The sequence below is a fragment of the Nothobranchius furzeri genome, chromosome 17 (genome assembly GCF_043380555.1).
Source record: "Nothobranchius furzeri strain GRZ-AD chromosome 17, NfurGRZ-RIMD1, whole genome shotgun sequence".
NCBI lineage: Eukaryota > Metazoa > Chordata > Actinopteri > Cyprinodontiformes > Nothobranchiidae > Nothobranchius > Nothobranchius furzeri.
The window spans coordinates 40,869,281-40,892,896 of NC_091757.1; the positions used below are offsets into that span (position 1 = coordinate 40,869,281).

Here is a 23,616-nt window from a genome sequence, read left to right on the forward strand (position 1 = left end):
AGCTTTTATCAAGTCAAGTCAGAAGTCATTAAAATAATAACTCAAGTCTGATTTGAGTCCAAGTCATGTTACTCGAGTCCACACCTCTGCAAATCAACCCATTTTAAACCCACTATAATGTTTCTTATGTTACCTCCTCCTTCACATTTTACCACCTCCTGTCGGGGATGAAACAGTGATGAATTTTTCCTTTAGAAGTTAATGAAGGGTGGGGAGACATTTAAGCTGTTAAATTAAGGTGTTAAAAAGACAAACGCACAGTAAGGAGACAGGTTTCACTTTTGTTTTGACCACATGCAGGTCCTTCTCAAAAAATTAGCATATTGTGATAAAGTTCATTATTGTCTGTAATGTACTGATAAACATTAGACTTTCATATAGATTAGATTTATTACACACAACTGAAGTAGTTCAAGCCTTTTATTGTTTCTAATATTGATGATTTTGGCATACAGCTCATGAAAACCCAAAATTCCTATCTAAAAAAATTAGCATATCATGAAAAGGTTCTCTAAACGAGCTATTAACCTAATCATCTGATTCAACTAATTAACTCTATAAACACCTGCAAAAGATTCCTGAGGCTTTTAAAAACTCCCAGCCTGGTTCATTACTCAAAACCACAATCATGGGTAAGACTGCCGACCTGACTGCTGTCCAGAAGGCCATCACTGACACCCTCAAGCAAGAGGGTAAGACACAGGAAGACATTTCAGAATGAATAGGCTGTTCCCAGAGAGCTGTATCAAGGCACCTCAGTGGGAAGTCTGTGGGAAGGAAAAGGTGTGGCAGAAAACGCTGCACAACAAGAAGAGGTGACCGGAACCTGAGGAGGATTGTGGAGAAGGACCGATTCCAGACCTTGGGGACCTGCAGAAGCAGTGGGGTGAGTCTGAAGTAGAAACATCCAGAGCCACCGTGTACAGGCGTGTGCAGGAAATGGGCTACAGGTGCCGCATTCCCCAGGTCAAGCCACTTTTGAACCAGAATCAGCGGCAGAAGTGCCTGACCTGGGCTACAGAGAAGCAGCACTGGACTGTTGCTCAGTGGTTCAAAGTACTTTTTTCGGATGAAAGCAAATTTTGCAAGTCATTTGGAAATCAAGGGGCCAGAGTCTGGAGGAAGACTGGGCAGAGGAAATGCCAAAATGCCTGAAGTCCAGTGTCAAGTGTCCACAGTCAGTGATGGTCTGGGGTGCATTATATATTTTTTTTCCGTGTCCTGTCTGGCTGTGAAGCAAACAGAATTGATGTCTGAAAGCTGGTGACAAGCCTTACAGATTTACTCTCAGGTGGAGGATCAAAGCTTCTGCTTTTAATGTAACGCCTGACACTTAAACCTTTATTGTTATTGATTTTGAATGCTTGTAATTCCGACCAGACATGGAGACAGAGGTGAAAGAGAATGAAAGAGACAAAAGGAAGGGGAAAGGTTCCACAAAAAGAAACAATCAATGATGAACAAGAGTCTGCTTCTAGACATGCAGAAGGAGAAAAAAAAGAAAAGGGATACACAACAATACAACAGGAGCAAACTATCACTGCATCATCCTGATGAGAAAATACTAAATCAACATTGTTTTACTGAACAACTACGATAATAAATCACAGTGCATTAAGTGCCAACCACAGCCTTAAGACATTTGTTGAACGTGCTCAAGTCCAAACTTATGAGAGCACCATGTGAGCACCTGTGCGCGTACCCACGCTTGTATATACAAGGTTTCTCAATAGGAACGTCCAATAGAGAGTGTGAGGGGCCACAGATCTGCCCCCCAAAGATTTGTAGGAGATGAATGGAGCTCCAAGTTCCTGAGATCCAGGAGCTGCCCCAGAGCGCAGGGACCCCAGGGAGACTGCGACCAGAAAAGCCCCAGCCCCCTTGAGAGGCGCGGAGGATTGCCTCGAGGGGCCACAACCAGCAGCCGGCATTGTCCTGGGAGATATCAGCGGCAAGCCCACAGGCCCGCCCGCAGCCTCCCACCCCCCAAGCCGGCCAAGCCCAGAACCCAGCGACCCTGGAACCAGGGGCGACCAGCTCCGCCAGGGACCCAATAGAGCCCAGGGACTCAGATCCCACCAGGCAGCCACTGGAATTGATCAGGACAACGCCAAAAGTCTTAAACCCCCTGACCCGGGAGCCGCGAACACTCAGGCAGATCAAGACACCACACTACACACCAGGTGTGGCAGGGGGAGGGGAGGCAAAGATGTATAGCAGCAAAAGAAGTCCCAGGAGAAGGGAGGAGTCAATGGCCCTGCCTGACATATACAGTCATACACAAACACAGTCACGCACTCCCTCCCTCATGCTCACACATGCACATACAATCAAAGACATACAAAAATGCACTCCAGACACCCACTCATGCTCCCCATACACAAGCAGTCATGAAGCATCCATTTCTGCAAAAGGATTCCAGACCAAGCATTGAGTGCATAACTGAACATAATTATTTGAAGGTTGACTTATTTGTATTAAAAACACTTTTCTTTTATTGGTCGGATGAAATATGCAAATTTTTTGAGATAAGAATTTTGGGTTTTCATGAGCTGTATGCCAAAATAATCAATATTAGAAACAATAAAAGGCTTGAACTACTTCAGTTGGGTGTAATGAATCCAATATATATGAAAGTCTAATGTTTATCAGCATATTACAGACAATAATGAACTTCATCACAATATGCACATTTTTTTAGAAGGACCTGTATATTAGTAATGGACACTAGGGGGTGCTAAAATCAAGAACACTGTCAAGTGTGCCTTTAACTGCAAATTATAAAGGGGCAAAACTGGAGTTTTCCAAAATGATTCAGACAGAATTTCTTATGGGCAGTTGAGACAAAATGGGACCTTTTGGCAAGACACACCATCTCCACTGGTACAAAAATAATTATACAGATAAAAAGAACACTGGATCTGTTGTGAAACCTGAAGGAAGCTTGCTTGTTTCAGTTCCAGTTCTTCTTACCTTGCATGTCAGAGTTGATTCGATTCAATTTTTTAGTATGTGACACACAAAAGATGATTTTAAAGAAGAAAACAGATGTTTTCTTCTGAGTTTGGAGTGTTTATAGCCACAGCAGAGACCCACATGGCAGCATTAAGGATGCAGAAGGTGAGTTTGCATTAAGTGTCCCCTTTAAAATAGAATCAAAAATAAAAGTTGTAGGAGATGTTTAATTTAAAAATAATTCAGTATGTTGTGAGAAATGCCTCAAATCTAAAAATGTGAGTCATAAAATGGAAATGATGCATAACAGAAGAGATAAAGCGATTTTCCAGTTCACCTGAAGTTCTTTCAATCTAACTAATAAAATATGAAGAGCATCATTAATGTAAATTACTACGAGTTGTTTTATTAGAACCTGAGCAGAGGTTAGGGGGCGTTTAGCAGTACTACAGAAGTGATTGCCTCCTCAACGACCACCAGTGGCTCTTGTGCATTATTCATCCCTAATAACAAGGATGGAGTGCTTATGATTGTGCTGTAATGTCTTCTACGGTTCTGGGCCAGTTTGAAGATGCTTTCAGCTAAATTAAAAACACACATTATTAAAAATCCTCATGCACGAGTGCTTTTTTGTAATTTACATACACCTACACACTAAGTGCACACAAAGCATGGTTTACTGGACCTTCCTGAGCTCAGTTGTAACCTTCACACACTTAAACTGTTTCAGATGCCAACATTGTTGACATGAGTTAGCTTCCATGAGTTGTGTATTGGGTTTTTATACATGAAATAATATTTTAGCTGGATTCAGTCATTTTTACTGATTCTCTGCACGTTAGTTGTTTAAGTCTGTGGAAGAAACCTGGAAGGGTTAACTTTAAAAATCATTCTCCTAGTGTTCAACTAAAGGAGTCTTGATGGAAACGGTAGCCTTTCACTCCTTTCACACACTTTTCATTTTCTTAGATAGAAGCATCCAGGTTCATTGAAGTTGACACCTTCTAACTTTGACAGAGATCTCCTACAGCCACCTGTGTTTTTGAGGTTTTACCACCAGGTGGGTCCAGCTGAGTTTTATTTCTAAGATTCTGAGTAATCTGGATAAAGGTTTTCCCCTCAAATCTCCTGTTTGTCTGCATTTTATCACTTGTCCCATTTGCACAAAGAACTCCCCTCCTCACAGAATGACACCTTCATCACTCTCAACTGCAGAAATATTATAATGATGCTATCAACTCACACGTTTTCTCACTTTTCTAAATAGATTGAGCTTTTTCTCGACTCTTAGATGCCAACAAACATCCTGCTACAGTGCACAAATTAGACTTCATATATTTAGACAAAACAGGTCTGATCTTAAGAGGTGTGCTCTGCTTTTGGGTGAAATCCTCTCATACGGGTCAGCTTACTGAAAATACTCGAGTTGTGACTCCAGAAAGCAACCTGTTCAGTGTAAGGAAAACATCAGGTGACCCAATAAAGTTGTAGGTCAGTCACATATATTTGACAAATTTCTAATTCCCAGTAGCGTTCTGGTCAATCAAATGGTAGAGTACATTTTGAGACTCACTGAGGCTTTCACTGAAATTAACCTGCCTCGTTAAGCCTTCTCTACCAATTGGTTTACATCTGCAATACCATGAGAAATATACTACAGGGCACTGTGTCTTTAAATGGCTGACCTCTTTAGGACCATTTTTCACAGGAAGTTAGCAATGAGTTGAGCATGCTACTTGAAGAGAGCTTTTTTTGCCCAGAAATTCAAAGGTAAGCAAACATTTTCAACATTGTACAGTCATATTAAGAAAAAAATAAACAAATAAATGATAAATGACCCACACTTGTATAGCGCCTCTCAGAGTAAGGACTCCAAAGCTCTTTACACTACAGTGCACACCACAAGACTAAAAGCAAACAAAAATATGACTGAAAATACATTAATATGCCATTCTTCTTATTGATATCAGATTTTTCATCAAAACTAGTAAATTAGAAAATATACACACACACACACACACACACACACACACACACACACACACACACACACACACACACACACACACACACACACACACACACACACACATGGTGATGAGCTACGATGTAGCCACAGCTGCTCTGGGGCGCACTGACAGACGCGAGGCTGCCGAGCACAGGTGCCAACGGTCCCTCCGACCACCACCAGCAGGCAAGGTGGGTTAAGTGTCTTGCACAAAGACACAACAGCAGAATTCTCTGTCCAGAGCCGGGATCGAACCTGCAACCTTCCGATTACTGGACAACCCGCTCAACCTGTTGAGCTACTGCTGCCCCGAGGTTGAAATGTTAGGAGGTTTATTTGTCCATTTATAACAATCACACTGACACAAAACTAATATTGTTGAAAAGTACTTTTTGCTGTAAATTACATTGTTTGAACATATAATAGTATCCCCAACTGAGATATTATCAAGGTAAAATATTATAACCACTTTATTGATGCATAGAATTTTCCTCACCCACCCTGATTTTCCTTCATTTTGATCAACCAATCCACTTACTCATGAGCGTCGTGACGATGAAGTTATGGTGGCATATAAAGGCACTAGAGCTGGCACACTCCACCAGTACATTGTTAACAAACCAGACCAGTGGGTTTTAAACAGTTTTGCCATGCAAGTTCCTTTAGCATCACTCATGACCCATTTGCTCTACCAAGGTGCATTCACGTTTTTTTTGTGTTCCTCTTAGTGAGGAGGAACAAATGTTACTTCTTGGAGTCCAAGTAGTGAGGACATTATCCAAAACCGTATCAGAGCCACAGCTCTTATTTGGCTTCTGTGACAACTACTTGACAAGCTTTGTCCTGATACAAAAGCTCTATGCAAATCTGGTGGTCAAATGCATTGGTACTGCCCAGCCCAATTGAATAGGTGGAGTTTCACTAACATTTGGTTTTCAGGTCTGCTGAAGGGGTCCATGCTGTTGAAGATTTTGACAGTAAATGTGTTAATCTTTTAAGCATTGCATCTGGGATCATGCCTACTTCAAGTGTCAAACAATAGAGAAAAGAGGTCTGAACAAAGATTGATGTCCAATGACACATTGAATCACATATTCAAGCTTATAATCACCATGTGGGAGGCATTAATCTCTCAGAGATGCTGGTCCACATGTAAAACTCCATCACTGTCATTGGTATTTGCTGCTGTTTGGCCACATCCGTGACATCTGCTATGTCACTATAACTGAGGCTGGTGAAACCTCTGTCCAAAAGCAGCAGCAGTGCTTAGTTGCATACCCCCAGAAATAAAGGGAATCTGATGCCTCTAAATTGCAGTTGTAGTTGGTTCTTTAGCAGCACAACACTTGCTCCTGTTCTAAATTCTCTAATTAAAAAAAAACCAGAAGTGTATAACTGTTTTACTAATCTTTTAGTAATTTATTTTTGTATTCAGTGTTTTACTATGAATGAACATCTCAACCATTTGGTAGAGGCCTGTATTAAAAAAACTATGCAGTTGTTTAAAAATATATACATTTTGTTACTGTTGTTGTAAAAGATTAGAAAATGCAAAAAAAAAAGTTTTTCACTTGCAGTTTTCTTGGTGTGAACCTCAAAGGGTTAATAGAAGGTTTTATGCTATATGGAGCTAATACGAAGGGCTAAGCAACGCTTTAAATTAGTTATAAAAAGCATTGCCCAAGAAAATCTGAAATGGCTGGTGAGCCTTGTTAGTCTAATGGATCCAAATCCTGAACTGAATCCTACCACCAAAGCATCACGGCAGGCTTTAATAAAAGATGAAACAAGGAGAAGGAACACGAACATCTGAAGATCATTATTTTCTATTAGTGCTGTCTTCTCGCTCTGTTGCCTCTGATTTATCTGGTTAAAGCTGCGATTGGTCAACATTTGTTTACTTGGCTATAAGATGTATCAGCACCTCTAAAGGTCTAGATGGAGATGAATGTCGATTGGAATTTGATCGGCTTCCCTTAGATATCAGTATTTTTTGTTGTTTTTAAGTCCATGAATGTACCTTTGCCTAGCAACAGTAACAAAAAACATTTTCTCAGTCTGTGAAAGCATCAGCTCAGAATCAGTGTCGGCTCACAAAGCCACAATCCACGACTCGCTAGCGAAGACACATTGAAGACACTTTAGAACAGTTTGGTTTGTGTGGTTTCATAAAACAAGCTGGAGAGCTGGAAGCAGCCGGGTCACAGTATAATTGTGTGTGTAACACAGTATGTGACACAAGCCTTTCCCAACAAAACCATTCTGTACCATGGCTACTTACTGTTTAGCTCAGAGGTGCATCGGAAATGGACCTATTACCTCTTCACCCACCAAAACGCTCATTCTCAGCTCTCATGACACCCAACAAAGTTGTATTTGACACAAATTAAGGGGGATGCGTAAAAAGGAGCTCATTATAACAAAACTGTAACCTGTGCGCTGTGGTGCTCAAACTTTCTGTTTCTGACATTTGCTAAAACTTGTGACCTCAGCTGTGCACAAGGCAGGAAAACACCTCTAATTGGCTGTTGAACAAGAACGTAACAAACAGCTAATACAGATTTATATTTTTGTTGTAAAATTCTTGAAAAAGACCAACAGAAATATTTCTGTGATATTTTGTGGTTTAGTTATAATCCTGGTGCTCTTCTCACGACTTCATACAATCCGGGGTTGTGACTCCAACTTTGGGATTCATCAACCTAGAAGCCAATTTAGCTAATGAGTAAAGAACGTATGTGAAAAAAAAAACTCATTTTGAGAACTGCTGCTTTTATGTCCGTGTGCGTGTGTGTGTGTGTGTGTGTCTTGTAGTGCAGCAGGTGTACCTGTGGTTCCATCCTACTAATAATAATTGGTTCTCTCCAGATGGGGGAGTGCAACCGACTCAGCGGACAACTTCCTGTCTCATCTGGGCAAGGATTTGTGTGTGTGTGTGTAGGAAGGTATTGAATTGTCACTCACCGAGCACCCTCTGGGGAACGAGCATCACACAGAGGACAGGGACAGGAGGCCAAATTAGATTAAGGCTTTTGGGGATCATCAGTTTACCAAAGGCAACTTTGTTAACAATAACCTTCAGGTGCTTGTTTCAGCCTCTCTCTCTCTCTCTCTCTCTCTCTCTCCCCCCTCTCTCTCTCTCTCTCTCTCTCTCTCTCTCTCTCTCTCTCTCTCTCTCTCTCTCTCTCTCTCTCTCTCTCTCTCTCTCTCTCACAGCATATGAAGTCATCTTTTAGAATTTTCTGAGTTTTATTCTAACCATGACTGACCCCAATGGCCACACTTCTACCCATTTTAACAAAAACTTGCTTTTTTGACTAACCCCGCCATGCACTAACAAAAAATTTAAAAAGACTCATACTATATTACTATTTAGCTTACAGATGACTTGGAGTAACACACCAGAGACCAATGTGGTGGGTTTTGAGCGAATACCATGCACACTCTCAATAATGCAAGAAAACAGTGTTTGAACTGTTGTTCAGATTAGTGACTATGAAGGTGTTTACATTTCTCTTCAACCACTGATGGAGTCACTATGTAAAGGTGGAGTGGATGTGTGTGTGATTTTCGTTTCGAACAAAATCTGCTATAAAAAGACAAAACAAGCACTGAGAAACAGTTTTTTTTACTTGTTTTTTTTTAAATATGATCAGTCACTCTGAGTATAACCTGCAGTCTAAACATGAAAATCATTTTCTTCTATTTCCTGGATTAGCCAGGGATAGAAATAGATGCTTGGATGAGAAAATCCAGTCAGGTCTACTTCACACTGTAATATAGCGTTCACAAACTCACCCATTGGCTCGTGACGGGGAAGACTGTTGTTAAGTTAGCATCGAGGAGAGAGCAGAGCATGTCCCAGCTAGTAGAAGCTAACCATTAGCATTAGCAACTCCACAAAACAGCAGAACGCCTTCAGGCTTGTGTTGTCTGTGGGGATAAATCATCACTGTTGCAAAGTGAACAGAGGAAGAGGAAGAGTCACATTAGCAAACCAGAGACGAGATGTCAAAATTTCAGGAAATCCTAAAGTCTGAAGCTCAACTCTGCTGTGGCTCACTCTAGTCTATGAAACAGGAGCACGAGAGCTTATTTTCCACAGGGACTGGCTCACAACGGCATTCATTTATACTAGAGACCAACGCAGATGTGTTGAATTAACAAGTGAAGTTGGTCTTAATTTATTGCAAAACACCAGGCTTTGTTCTTTCTGGCAAGTTTTCCAGTTTAGGCATTTTCAGAAATAATAAAATAATAAAAAAATATTCAAAAATAATAATCAACCAACAAAAACATGCCATACAATACATTTTCTAAAGGCTTCTTTTGTACTCTTAGCCAAAAGGCCTCACTCAGAATCACTTACACCAACATTCCCATACCTGTTCCATCCACTGTTTTTATGTATAATATTATATATAATTTATTCTCTCTGTGCACCTGTGACCTTTATAAGTTTTCGGCTCAAGTGATTCACGTTTCAATGAGAGAACAACTTCACAAGAGATCCTTGCTCGATTGACAGGCGAAAATTGGCTTCCTTCACACTCCTGTCACAAAGCAGATAGGTAGTGTCACAAGGTTTATCTGTAGCTGAGATGGCTCTGGCAGAAAATGAGCTGAACACCCACATGGTGCTAGTGGGAATAAATGGGCTCCCATTGCACCACTGTGGCTACGGTGGTTCATCACTACTGGTGTGTCGTGAGTCAATTATTCTGGACACGCACACATTTACCATGGCCGCCTGCTACACCATTACTCCACTTCTAGTGGCAGCAAAACATGGAGGCTTTTAGCCGCACCATTAATCAGGTGGTGTTGGTGTTCAGTGGGCAGGAAAAAAATCTTCATAGGATTTCGCTTTCAAGTAATTGAACTCATAGATTAGAGTAGTTTTCTATATTTTCTATAGAATATTTAAGGTTTAGCTGATTTTTAATTTATTTTCTGCGTACCGTAGTTTCTTTTTTTGACAAGCATAATAATAATAATAATAACAATAATAATAATAATAATAATAATAATTTATTTCTATTTTTATTTTATTTATCTTTCATTGTATTTAACCCACCTGCCACTAGCTCAAGACTCATTAAAGTATAAGAAAATTTTGCCTAGATCAAAAATTCAACCAGTGTGTGTGCACATGTGACAACTTGGCTGAAAAACAAATTTAATTGGGCACTTTAGGTATTTTATTTCTGACAACCTGTCATAAAACTACATAATTTGTTCCAATTTCCTTAGTTAAATTGCCAAAGACGGCTCATTGTCAGACTTAAATCATATTTTTTGCACGAACAAGGAGTTAATAGCTGAAAAGTTGGCATTTCTCTTAATACAAGAGTAAGGTGTGTTCTTCATTCAAACATATAAAATATTTACTTTAGATACATGTTATCAAACTACTCAATAAGAACTTTACAATGGGACTTGAGGAGCATTTATTGATAAAAAAACAACAATATGCTTGCCTGATGTGGCTTTTGTTGTAGATCCAACTTACGAAATGTTTTAATTATTAAATATATTGAAATTATCTGAATAAAAATTGAAAGTTAAAACCACTTTAAAACATTAGGTTATAAGTGTTTTCTCTGTGCTTTCGCTGCCACCAATGCTTCCCTGTTAAGGATTCCTTCACCTGGCTTTCACCTTTGGCTTAGAGATAAATCTAAAACTCCTCCACCCAGTCCATCTCACAATGTGAGTGATTAAACATTCCTAGATGATGATTATTATTTTGCCTTTCTGATCTAAACTCCCAGTGCGGAGACTCTTAGGTAATTCACAGTAGATCATTTTCTTCAGCTGCCAAGTTAAGATCCCACCGGGACAAATGAATGACTGTGAGACAATTAAATCTCATCTCGTCTGGTCTTGTTCTTTGCCAGAGCTGTGGAACCTTTTTTAACAGTGTGATAATTAGTGTAGCCATAAAAAGTGGAACACTAAAGAATGTTAAACAGGTGCCCTCTTCTGTTCGAAGTGCACATTTCACCTCCAGGCTCAACTTTCTCCGCTTGGTGATTCTATGCCTTTAAAACGAAAGCTAACAAGTTCAGTTTCACTAAAATAAAAATAAAAATTTATAATGTTTTAGTTTAGTTAGATGACGTTCAGAGTGTTGAATTGAAGGTGGCGGTGTGGGATGAGGATTGGGTATAGGAAGGCTGCCATCTAGGGTCAGGATGAAGGAAGTGCAGGGTGATGCTTCACTGGTGTGATGGAGGGAAACTGAAAAGTGTGAACAGGAGAGTTAGGAGGGGGTAAATCTGGACTGTCACTCTTGTTCATATTTACCTCACTTCCTCTCTCTCTCTCTCTCTCTCTCTCTCTCTCTCTCTCTCTCACACACACACACACACACACACACACACACACACACACACACACACACACACACACACACACACACACACACACACACACACACACACACACACACACACACATGTAACAGGCGTGTCAGAGATCTCGGCTATCCTCAGTCTAACGACCAGTCAGTGAAGTGTATGTTTTTAATGTCAGTGATTAGCTGTCAGTACAGAACACCTACTATCAGCACAGCGGTGACTCAAAGGAGTAGTTGGGGCGTAAATAAACAAATGCTCCTTGCTTTAAATATCATGTCAGCGAGACGTGGTTTCGAAGCAGCGCTGTGATGTTTGTTCATATTATGTCACGCTGCTATTTTGCTCTTAGACTGAATGTGATCAAATATGTTTGAGTTTTTATTCAGACAGTTTTTTATCCTTTTAGTTGGAGGTGATTTAAAATACTGACAGTGCCCTTTATTTGTGACGGTAAGGTCGTCCACTTTAGGAAAACACGATGCATCCCAAAAAAGAAGTCGTATTAAGTTTTACAACAGGATGTCAGAAACTGTCCCACTGTTTCACTTTGAAATGCATTTAGATACTCCAACCAGCTCACAGTTACTCCAAATAGAAATAAATAAAATGCATAAAAAGTCAGAAATAGATCACCGATGTGCTTCAGAATAAAGCATTCAGGCTCTGAGAGCTAAATTTGACTTCTAAGCCCGGCTATTTTTGGTTTGCTTTGCTACAACTCTGTTTTCTTCATGTGGTCATAAACCTTCAGAACAACTTTTTATGAAATGTGCCACTCTCCTCCTGCTCAGACATCAGTTAACCTGAAACTTTGTTTACCCTTCCAATACCTTTATAATAAAGATGTTTTAGAGCCAGTTAATCTAGTACGAACAGAAAAATAACCAAGAACTAACCCTGACTGAAATATTCACGCTAATGCACCATGTCTTCAATCATCTCAGGTGTGTTCTTGCTGTGTCGTATCTCTAATTCCATGCTGTAGTTCTTTTTTAAAACACAGAGCAGTTTTGTTTACCTGTTTTTCCGCTACGTTTCATTTGCGGCTGCAAACTTTGCAGGCTGACGCTGATGGTGGCATCACTTCCTTCTCCGTTTATCCGTGGGCAGCAGAGGACGTTGTCGCCCTCTGCTGCCCGCTCTCCCCTCTCCGACGATGCAGTCCCATGCGCGGTCCAACGTGTAAACACCATCGTCCCTGTTCATGGTCCCACATCCACGTCTCCTTATCTCGATAGCTTCTTTTATCCATCTTTTGTATTTCTGTTGTTCGGTGTTTATGATCCTTGTGTTGTCCCAGTCCATTATATGGTTTTCTCTTGTGCAGTGATTTGTTACGGCTGACTTTATTGTGCTTTCTGCTTCTTCTTTTGCTGCTCTTGTGTATTTTCGACTTGCCTCTTTCTCACACTCCTTTCTATGTTCTATTGTTCGTGTGTTGAGTTGGCGTCCGGTTTCTCCTGTGTATGTTTTATTGCAGAGTTTGCGTGGGATTTTGTAAATGACTCCACATCTGCGGGCAGCAGAGGGCGACAACGTCCTCTGCTGCCCGCGGATAAACGGAGAAGGAAGTGACGCCACCATCAGCGTCAGCCTGAGGAAGTTTTGCAGCCGCAAACGAAACGTAGCGGGAAAACAGGTAAACAAAACTGCTCTGTGTTTTAAAAAAGAACTACAGCATGGAATGTCTTCCATCATTTGATTTTATGAATTTCCTAAAATGACAGAGAGGGGCAGGCGTTAATGCTGCGAGGCAATAGAAACTGAGTTTATCTGGTGTGACAGTCCCATCATCGCCCTTGTCTTCAGTGTTTTAGCCACTTTAGAGAATTTTCTGCGTGACTATGATGTCTCTCGTGCGTGTTTGTTAAGTAGGTCGCACCCCTCTCTCCTGCCACCGCACCAGCTCCTCTTAGGCGCTTCCATCTTCAGCCTCCATCTGGAGTCACTCTTAAGGACAGAGCACTGACTCTGCTTCACCCATTTCCCACCCCACCACCCCACGGTACCTCATTTCATCTCCTCCATCCTCCCTCCCTATCTCTCCATTACTCTGTCGTTTCCACCCACAGAAGTATTTGTTTCCTTGCGTCCTCTCTCCACAGTCTCAGTCTCAGCTGGTCCATCATTTGTGCTGGATATTGTTGTTTTTCTTCCCTCCCTCTTTTCTTGCTTCCATTCTCTCTTTTTTCATCTTAGAGACACGCTGCCTCAAATCCAAGTGTCTGCTCTGCCTATGCGCTCTGCGCTACGCTCCTCTCCCCACTGCGCTGTACTGCACTGCTCATCTCTCCTCTCTCCACATCTCCATCTCTCCTCCTTGTCTTTCCCTACCTGCATCTCTGTCACACGGCGTGCTCCCATCTCTGTTGGACATCGGAGCACTCTCCCATGTTGTTTGGAGGAATGCTTTAAGCTCTGGGGGCTTTTGCGCCAGATCTGAGCACACTTCAGCCACTTGCAGGAAAGGAATTGTGACGCTTCTGGTGCACCAGGTTTGACTTGCCTCTGGATTCTGTGGATCTGTGGGAGCTTGAGAGGAGAGGAGGACGGGAAGGGGGTGAGAGGAGTGAGAGCTGTAGCAGCTTGGAGGAGCCGGGGCTTCAAGGTGGTAGCAGTGGTGGCTGATGGTTGTCCGTCGAGGGTCATGCCCTGGGACTTGCACGTTTTTCGGCAGTTGGAGTTGGAGACCATCTCCCATTTTTGCCCCCCTGGTGGGGTAGAATTAATCCTGGTGCCGGGAAAAGCCTCCGGGCACCAGTGGCTGCAGCGTGAAGAGTGGACACCATGAACCAGCTGGACGCACCACGACCACTCAACTGGACCATCAGAAAACTGTGCCATGCAGCCTTCCTGCCATCTGTGCGCCTGCTAAAGGTAAAAAAAAAAAGTGGAAATGAACTAGAAAAAAAAGATGCCAAGGGAGATGAGATAAATATGTCAGGCAGTCCTTCTGCTTTCCAAAAGGAGGAGAGCTGTGAGGATGCAAAATGAAAGACGAAGATGCCTCTGTGCACCTTTGTGAATGTACGGTACTCATTTAGCAGGGACAGTGGGATTTCTGCTGCTGAAAATAAGAAAAAGTGGGGCAAAGCTGCCAGCATAACACTCTCAGAGGGGAGCTTAAAGGTTCGCAAGAGTGGGGATGTACAAAGAGTGAAGGATAAAAATGGAGACAGGGAAAAGCGGGAACACAATGCTGAAGAGATGCAGGGAGTGGGACAGACGGGAGAGAAAAGGGCGCTAAAAAAAGTGTGTGGAGACAAAAAATGCCTAACATTGTCTCATCAGAACAAATGAGTGAAGAGGAAAGAACAGATGCAAATAAATTGGAGGATTTCACAGGATTAACATAGATTTAAGGTTAAAAAATGGTAAAGGTGAGGAGAAGAAATGTTAACATAGAGAATAATCAAAAGGAATGAAGGAGGGAAATGTAGGTAATTTAGACCACGCTTCAGGAAGGATGCAGATGCGCAGCAGAGAGGATATGATCTCTACTCTGCACTTAAAACTTCTAACATCTCATCACCTAAGCAGGAGTGGGAGTGTTTTATCATCTATATAACTATAACACAGACATTTGTTGAATTAAAACCTCTTCTTTATGCTTTCGTGGTGTTTTTTAAATCAGTTACAGGGACTCTGTGAGGAGAGCTATTGTTGGAGGTCTTGAATGCCTCTTCTCCACCATCCTTTGATGTGGCTTTATCAAAGTGTCTCATGACAGCATCGCTGTGATGTCGAACCACACAAACCAGGGCGCCTCGGCTCATGTGTCATGCATTTGCATTTACACGGTCTGCTTAAATGAATATCATTGTACTCTCAGACTGAATGTGCACCGAGCGTATGCGAGTGTGGGAACGTGCAGAGTGTTTAGTGACACGTGTCGTAGATCTGAACATGATGCAGTTTTTTTTAAAAAGAGGTTAGTTCTGAAGCAAACGTTTAATCACACCCTCATTAATTTGAGTTCTTTCTTTCTTCTGTAAATAAGAAAATATTCCCATCCTGGGAATTATTACTAAGCTTCACAAAAAAAGATTGCATCACCAACACAGTGAAGCTCAAGAGATTCCTGTCTATTTTTGCCCTCAAATATTTAAATAATAAACAATCGTGTAGATTATTTTATTAAACGTTTGCTAACGCATTTTGCTTAAACTTCTGCTGATTTTCAGCCTTTCCTGAAGAAACATAATGGATGATGCTACAACTGAGAAGATTTTGCCTCCTGAAGCTCTGTTTATATTGTGTGGATTATTTCAGGGAGATTTTAGCTCGTCGGTGAGAAATTAACCCAACAGCTTGTAATTATTGTTAGAAATCACTGCTGGACAGTCACTACCCACCACCTGCTGCAGAAAACAGCATTGTACTGTATGTGGTCACATTTTATAAGCTACCAGAGAGGTGTGCTGTCCTCTTCACGCAGGAGGAAGTATCTCATCTTTCAGACTGGGTTTGTGTTGGTGTGCGTTTGTGCACGTGTGTCAGCGAGCATCTCTAATGCCGTGCTATGCAGAGAGAGAACATTGCAGCAGGAAGATTCTGAGGGAGTTTTTGTGTAAGTGAGGATCTGATCCAACTTTTTATTTCTCATAAAATTCTGTTCAATAAAAATTGAAACCTCACTTTCATTGTCTAAGTAAAAGCGCAAAATTAAAGCTATAATCTTCAGACAATGCATCTTTCTAGTAAAAATGTGCTTATATCCACTTTTGCTGCAGCGATAGTAAGAAATGAAAAGAAGATTTGTCATAAAATAATGATTTATCTGTAAAACCACCTCCATCAGAAGTTTAAACCTTGTGCAGCGTTAGTGGGACAAAGTTTGAAACAATATTGAACAGAAAGCTAGAAATTGAAACATTTTCTCCTTCCTTTCTTGGCAACACAATGTTTATTTCAATCCTCTGTTTCTCTCACACTTCTGTCAAGTCATCAGAGTTTTATCACAACAGCTTCTGCATTTAGAGTGTTATTTTTTGTGTTTTATCTAACTTTTGATCACCACAGCCTTGTGCTGTCATAACTGCTCCTTTCTCATCAGTTTTACCTCATGAAGTCCCTCGTAGGAGTCTTGTGCTGAACAGTGTAGTGCTGGAAACAACAAATAAGCAGAATAAAATTAGTTTTCTCCATCTATTTTCAGCCCTTTGTTGCTCTCATACATCTGGTCTTTTTGGTGTCATTTTGACAGTTTGTCTCTTTCATCAATCTCCTGACATCTTACCTATTTTAGGACCTTGTTTTCCTTCATCTACCTTCTATAATCAAAACACCTCATGTCTTATATAAAATACATGGAGGGGTGGAGAGTGCTGCTGAAGATATAAATATTTCTCTGTCTTGCTAAAAATAAATGAGTCATATAAAAGGGGACAGTGTCACTATGAAGTAATCTAAGTCAGGTTTTTAAAATCTAAAACAAAAGTGAGAAGTTAGTGTTTAAGTGAGAAGAACGGAGCATGCTTTCACCCATAGATGGCACCACTCATTGTAGTATTCACAGTAGATACACTTAATTGTTTATAAATGTAAAGAAGTCTATTTTAAAAAGCTTATTTTGTTTTAATAAATAATTTGCACAGAAACAATGTCTATAGCTCTATAGCCCTATCGAATGTTTCCTGTTTGTATTAAATAACTATTTTATCTTTCAAACATCACCCATTATTTCAATGTTGGGAATCTCTGACTGAGATAAGAATCAATATTTACAAATAATTACGTTTTCTGTCACTTAATGACACTCATAGTTTCAGTAATATTGTGTTTTCATTCATTTAACCCAGTAATGACCCACAACCTCTGGATATTTGGCTACTCATCCAGTCATCTGGATCGTTTCTGTGTTGTTTTCACACAAAGGCTGCACAGATCCCAAAAAGCTGAGAAGTGGAACCTGCACGTTGACTGACAAAGAGACCCTCTTTTCTGCCAAAGAGACTCCCTCATCCTCCTTCTCTGTAAATTGTCACCAGAGCAGCCTTACACGTCAAAGCACTTTTGTTTATATCTCGATTATCCAGCAAATGTTGCATTTGTGAGATTTCAATTAAACCATTATCTCACTAATGAGCCAAGACAAGAACATAAGCTGCCAATTAAAAGCTTGTTTCTTTAATCAGGCACACAAAGACTATTTTTGTAATTTGCCTTTCCTCGATACAACATGATGGTAAAATGTAATCATGCTGCTTGTAGATCATTTTCTTGAGTTTCTTAGCAATGTTTTTGGATATATTTGTTAAAAAGCCAGCTCAGGCAAAGTTAGAACGTTGTGTTTCTCTGTTCAGAAGTGTGTGTCCTGGTTTAATGTAACAGATAGTGCAGAGGGATTACATTGTACCTACCAGCCAGATGTTGAATAATGAATGAGAACTCCAGCTGAAATGACCTGCTGTCTTAGAATAAATATGTGATTTGGCCACTCACCTCCAGCTTTTACTCCTGAACTTTGTTGCAGGAGACAAAACTTTTTGTGATGGGCACATAAAGTCCAAGCTGATACTTTTGTGCTCAAAGTTCCCTTCTAAACATTAACATTTGGCCTGTGAGTTATTGGGGGGGGGGAACACCTGCTGTGACTAGAAGCTGTTAAATATTTATGAAAGTCATGTGTCACAACCGTTCAGACTATAAGGTGTGAAAGTGAATTTATACTGTGAGCCTAAAAAGTTCACATTTAAATGTTAATGTGGTTCTGTGCCAGTTGTTTACAGACAAACTCTCATTGAACTGAAATATTGAGACAAGTGTTGATTGTGAGTAAAAACCCGTGGTGTCAGTTTTCCTCTGGCTATAGTTTTTTCACATTGACTTCAAATTTAAGGTATCTTATAATTGCGCTGTTGCCTTCCATCAACATCAAGGCTGCTATCTTTATGTTTTCACATCTTTAAAAGGGAACACACTTCAAATTTTACTACTTATATAAAAAAAAAAGGTCAACAAACTTAGACTTACAGGCTGTTCCTCTTTCCGGGCCAAGCTCTGGCCTCTTGGTGGCTTTCTGCCAAACATATTTTTCATAAAATGTTTCTTAATTTCTCTGAAAGTCTAAAAAAGCTACAGCAGGTCTATGTTGTGAACAAATGTCCACATTCCTATAAAACCACGAAGAAAGTTGACATATGGTTTAAAGTGGCACAGTAAAATGATTACTGACATCTGGTGGGCTTGCTAGATATAACAACCATTAAACAGTCTGAAGTTGGCACACCTTTTTGAGTTTACCTGAGTTTTAATGGCCATCTGCATTTTGAACAAGTCTTTAAAAATTCTTATTGTAAATATTTTGACTTATAACACATTGCTTTTCAGTATGCCTGTGGGTTATTTTTTTCCATCTAAGTACTAACTCTTTAGATTATTCTCCAAGCTGCTGATGTATTATATCCCATTTTTATGTGATATTTTTTGTTTAATTCTTCATAAAAAGCAACAAAATCAAAACAACAATAAACAAGCCCTATAAATCACCATAACAATCTTATGGTTAGTGCATTACTGAATATTTGTAGATTTATTGGATACCATAGGAGGCCATTAAAATCAGCAACAATGTTTTGAATCAGGCAACAATACCTCAATGAGGAAATATATTTCCATTATATTTTCATCATCTTAGTCTTGTAAATAGTCCCTACATTTGATAGGATGGTAAAAATACCTGCAGATGTTTGAGAAAAGGATTGGAATCAATTTTGCACTTTATAGTGCAGAAAACTAAATTAAATGCTTTATAATCATTTGAAACCTGTAGCTACAATGCTATGAGAGCATTTGTAATCAATCAAGCAGTGATTCAAACTGAACTGAGGCCACACAATCAGTGCTACTGAACAACACACTGAAATGTAGCTGCATGAGTAGGAGTATTAAAATCAGCACCACGAACAGAGACAGACAACGGCAGCATGTATATCAGTACCATGGAAAGAGACACACAACGACAGTATTAGAATCAACACCATGGACCGAGGCAGTTTCAGTAGTAGCAGCTGCAGTAATAGTAGAAAAATCAGCACCATGGATAGAGACAGACAGAAATGCAAAATGACAGAGTGGAATTTTGGAATCAAAATCAACACCATAGACAGAAACAGACACTTTAAAAATGAAATAACAGCATTGTAGACAGAGAGAAAGTGAAAATGTGAAAATGAGAACGATGGATAGAGACAGTAGTAATAATAGTAAAATCAGAGAACAGCAGTAGTAGTAGTAATAATAATAATACATTTTAATTATAATGCACTTTACATTACAGAAGAAATCTCAAAGTGCCAAGTACTACCGCTACTAGTTATAGCAATAGCATTAATAGTAATAGCTTTACAATCAGCACCATGAATGTAAGATCAGCCCTACATCAGACTTAATATTAAAATCAGCTCAGTAGACAGACACATTGGAAGTATTTAAATCAGCACCATGAACAGAGACGGAGTGTGGTGGTATTTAAATCAGCCTCATGGAGGCAGAGAATATGAAAGCACTGAGCTGTAGTATGTCATATATCAGTACCATGGAAAGAGACAATAAGTGACAGTATTAGAATCAACACCATGGACAAATACAGATATTGGTAGTATTTAAATCAGCCTCATGGAATGTGAAAAAGTGTCTTATAAGTTTTAAAAACAGTGCCATCAACAGAAACAGTAGTAGTAGAATTAAAATCAGCACCATGGACAAGACAGACAGGAGTGCATGAGTGTACGACAAAATTAGCAAAATGGAAAAGAGTGAAATTTTCGTCGAATCAAAATTGGCATCATGGACAGAAATAGTAGTAGTGCTAAAATTTGCACCATGGACAGACACAATGGTAGAATGTAAATCAGCACAATGATTAGAGACAGTGGTAGTATTACAATTAGCATCATGGACAGGGACAGTAGTAATAATTGAAGTGATAGCACTGAAATTATCACCACGAACAGAGCCAATGGTAATATTAAGACCAACACCATGGACAGAAACAGACATGAGTGCATAACTGTATGATGAAATTATCAGAATGGACAGAGTGGAATTTTGGTGGAGTGAAAATCAGCACCATGGAGAGACATATTGGTAGAATTTAAATCAGCACCATGGACAGAGACATTGGTGGACAGAGACTGTAGCAGTAGCAGTAAGATCAGCACCTTGGCCAGAGACAGACAGTGGTAGTATTTATATAAGCCTCATGGAAAAACAGAAAATGAAAGTGTTAAAATCATGGCCAGGCATATAGCTACTATTAAAATCAGCACCATGGACAGAGACAGATAGAAATGGAAAATGACAGAGTGAAATTTTGGAATCAAAATCAGCCCCATTGACAGAGACAGACACTATAACTATGAAATTCAGCATTGTGGACAGATAGAAAGCGAAAATGTGAAAATGATCACCATTTAAAGAGACATAAGTTTTAATAGTAAAATCAGAGAGCAGCAGTAGCAGCAGCAGTAGTAGTAGTAGTAGTAGTAGTAGTAGTAGTAGTAGTAGTAGTAGTAGTAAAATTAAGACCACGGATAGAGACAGACAATATTGACTATGAGAAACAGCCATGAACAGAGCCAGTGGTAACATTAAAGCCTGATTCATGCTTCTGTGTCTGCGTCAGTGCGGAGATACGCAACACCATTATCCGTCCTTGCGGGCCTGCTGGAGAGCCCTGCAAGAACGGATGGAGTCAAGCTCTCTTTTCTAAACATCCGTCCATCGAGATGAAGAATGCAAGCTTGTGATTAGTCAGGGCACCGGTGTCGTTGACACCGCCACCATTGCGCCCTCAAAAACATAAAGAGAGCTGAGGATAACTAGCGGCAGACACGGAGAAGATTGAAGAATACCTCACGAAAAAACTCTAAAAATATGAACGTTTAATTCCCCTGTGACTGGAGGGGTAAAATGATGGTAAAAGATGCGCAGCAAACATTTTATTTGTGGACAGAAATGACAGGAAACGTGGGTTTAGAGTTGGCGAGCGCATGAAAAGGTGAAGGAGAATGAGAGACAAATTTGTCCGTGTTAAAAAGTCTCTTATATACAAAAAACCACAATATAAACACACACTGTCTTGGACCGGATACATGACAGGATACCACAGAACAGCACTACGCCCTCTGTTGTCCTGGTGGGGAATTGCTTTGCAACACTCCCCAGGAGATGGAGAAGTATGAGGGCAAAACATCTCCGTCCGTGCGTGCGTGTCTTTCCCTGTTGGAGCTGACGGAGAAGCATGAATCAGGCTTAAGACCAACACCGTGAACGGAAACAGATAGTGGTTGTTTTTAAATCAGCCTCATGGAAAGAAAGTGAAAGTGTTAGTCAGCACCATGGACAGAGACAATAGCAGTATTGCATTCTGAACCATGGACAGAGACAGGCAAGAGTGTATGATGAAATTAGCAAAATAGACAGAGTAGGCAGACACACACAATAGAACTGAAAATCAGAGACAGATAGGACATTATAGACAGGACAATATAAGAAGAGAGAGAGAGAGAGAGAGAGAGAGAGAGAGAGAGAGAGAGAGAGAGAGAGAGAGAGAGAGAGAGAGAGAGAGAGAGAGAGAGAGAGAGAGAGAGAGAGAGAGAGAGAGAGAGAGAGAGAGAGAGAGAGAGAGAGAGAGAGAGAGAGAGAGAGAGAGAGAGAGAGAAATCTGGTACACACTTGCAGTTACTTTACCTTTACTTTTATAGATTACAGATTACAGTAGTTCATTTACCATGAAACTCTGTCAGTGTCCCTTAGGGCAGATGTGGCTACAATGTAGCTCATCACCATCAGTGTGAATGTGTGTGTGAATGGGTGAATGATACACTGTAGTGTAAAGTGCTTTGAAATCCTCTGACTCTGAAAGGTGCTATACAAGTGCGGGTCATTTATCATTATCAACAAAAACAGGAAAGTTACACAGAAGATTAAAACAGGCTTGGACTCTGAATAACACACAAAAGGTGAAAGACAGCTCATCCTAAATGTCCTGTGTTAGGTCCCACATTTCCTCTGAGACTCAACAGGTTCCCTTTCCTCCTGGACACCCACATATCCTCTAAGCTTGGCCCCTTCTGATCAAAGGAAGAGACTCTGCTTTGCTATGTATCAGTTACAGAAAAGATCTGTGTGAGACTTCTAGTGCCGAGGTCCCAGCCCAGCAGAGAGACAACTTGTGTTGTGACTATCCTGATGCATGTGTTGTAGAGAAACAACCAGAGAGTTCCAGCCTTGTTTAAAAAGAGACAGGCCATGAAAGCTGAAGGCCAAAAAGAAAGTTGCATAGGTCAACATTCTGAAATTACACTACTTATCTAAATCTACCATTTCAAACATCAGGCCAACTCATGGGAACACCTTTGAAGTCTATTAAGGGTGTTATGTCTACATTAAGTCCATAGTCCACAGTAGTTCTAGTGCATATTTTTCTTTCAGTGTTTATGAGAAACTGAAGAATTATCTCTTCTGGTTCTTATGTTTTAAATGCTCTACAAACTGTTGATGATGCATTAAGTTTAGCAGGTTTCACACCCAACCTGTCTGGTTCCTCAGACTGAGGTGCTGTTTGTCATGCAATGAAAAAAAGGACTTTTTTTTGCTGATTTATTATTTTTCTTTCTCACTGCTGATTGCGATTAACGAGTTGAAGCTGCACACAATAGGATGTGCTGCATAAACAGTTCCAGTATGGATTTTATCATTTCATAGAGTAAAAAAAACCTGTTTATTTTTTTTATCTTCTAATAGTGCCTACACAGGTGTTGGAAGTTTTAAAGTTTATATCCATTGTTTGAAGATTTACTTTTACTCCATTTTAATTTTAATTTTACAAAATAAATCAAACACACATTTCATCAGGTTGTGGTCTGATTCCTATCAAAAAATGAAGCTAATATTGTACCTTGTCTGTTGTGAGAGCTGGTAAAACTTCATGACGGCCAAATGAAGAGGAGGGAATAGAAGGGCTTATTGTAGGAAGAGTGTTGAAAGAGAATGAAATATACTTTGACAAGAAGAAGCTTTCATCAAAAATCTTTCATCAGAAAGAGAATTGGAACAGACGTCTTTCTCTGTCTCAATCTCTTTCTGTTCTGTCTCTATGCTCAGAATAACTTTCTTGATCCGTGTTTCCTAACGACTCTACCATCAGAGTTATTCAGGCATTCCGATTTCTACTTTACATCTTATTCGGACAACATCCAAGCAACTAATGGACTTTGTAACTTAAAAAGTAGGACCAGGAAGTGCCCTTCGTCAGCAACTGGAAGATTCAGTAGACAGGGATCA

General features: G+C 40.1%; 1 protein-coding gene across 11 annotated transcripts in view; it reads left to right on the plus strand.

Annotated features, from left to right (window-relative positions):
- Positions 1-23,616, plus strand: part of trpm3 (transient receptor potential cation channel, subfamily M, member 3) — a 200,829-nt gene that overhangs the window by 26,285 nt on the left and 150,928 nt on the right. For 6 of the 11 annotated variants that reach the window (XM_054731424.2, XM_054731425.2, XM_015972385.3 and 3 more), the window contains exon 1: positions 14,066-14,202. The exons of the other annotated variants lie outside the window; for them this stretch is intronic. In XM_054731424.2, coding sequence (XP_054587399.1) covers positions 14,113-14,202 — 90 coding nt within the window. In that variant the 5' untranslated portion in view covers positions 14,066-14,112. Of the gene's footprint in view, positions 1-14,065; positions 14,203-23,616 lie in introns of those variants that run through there. 11 annotated transcript variants of the gene reach the window in all.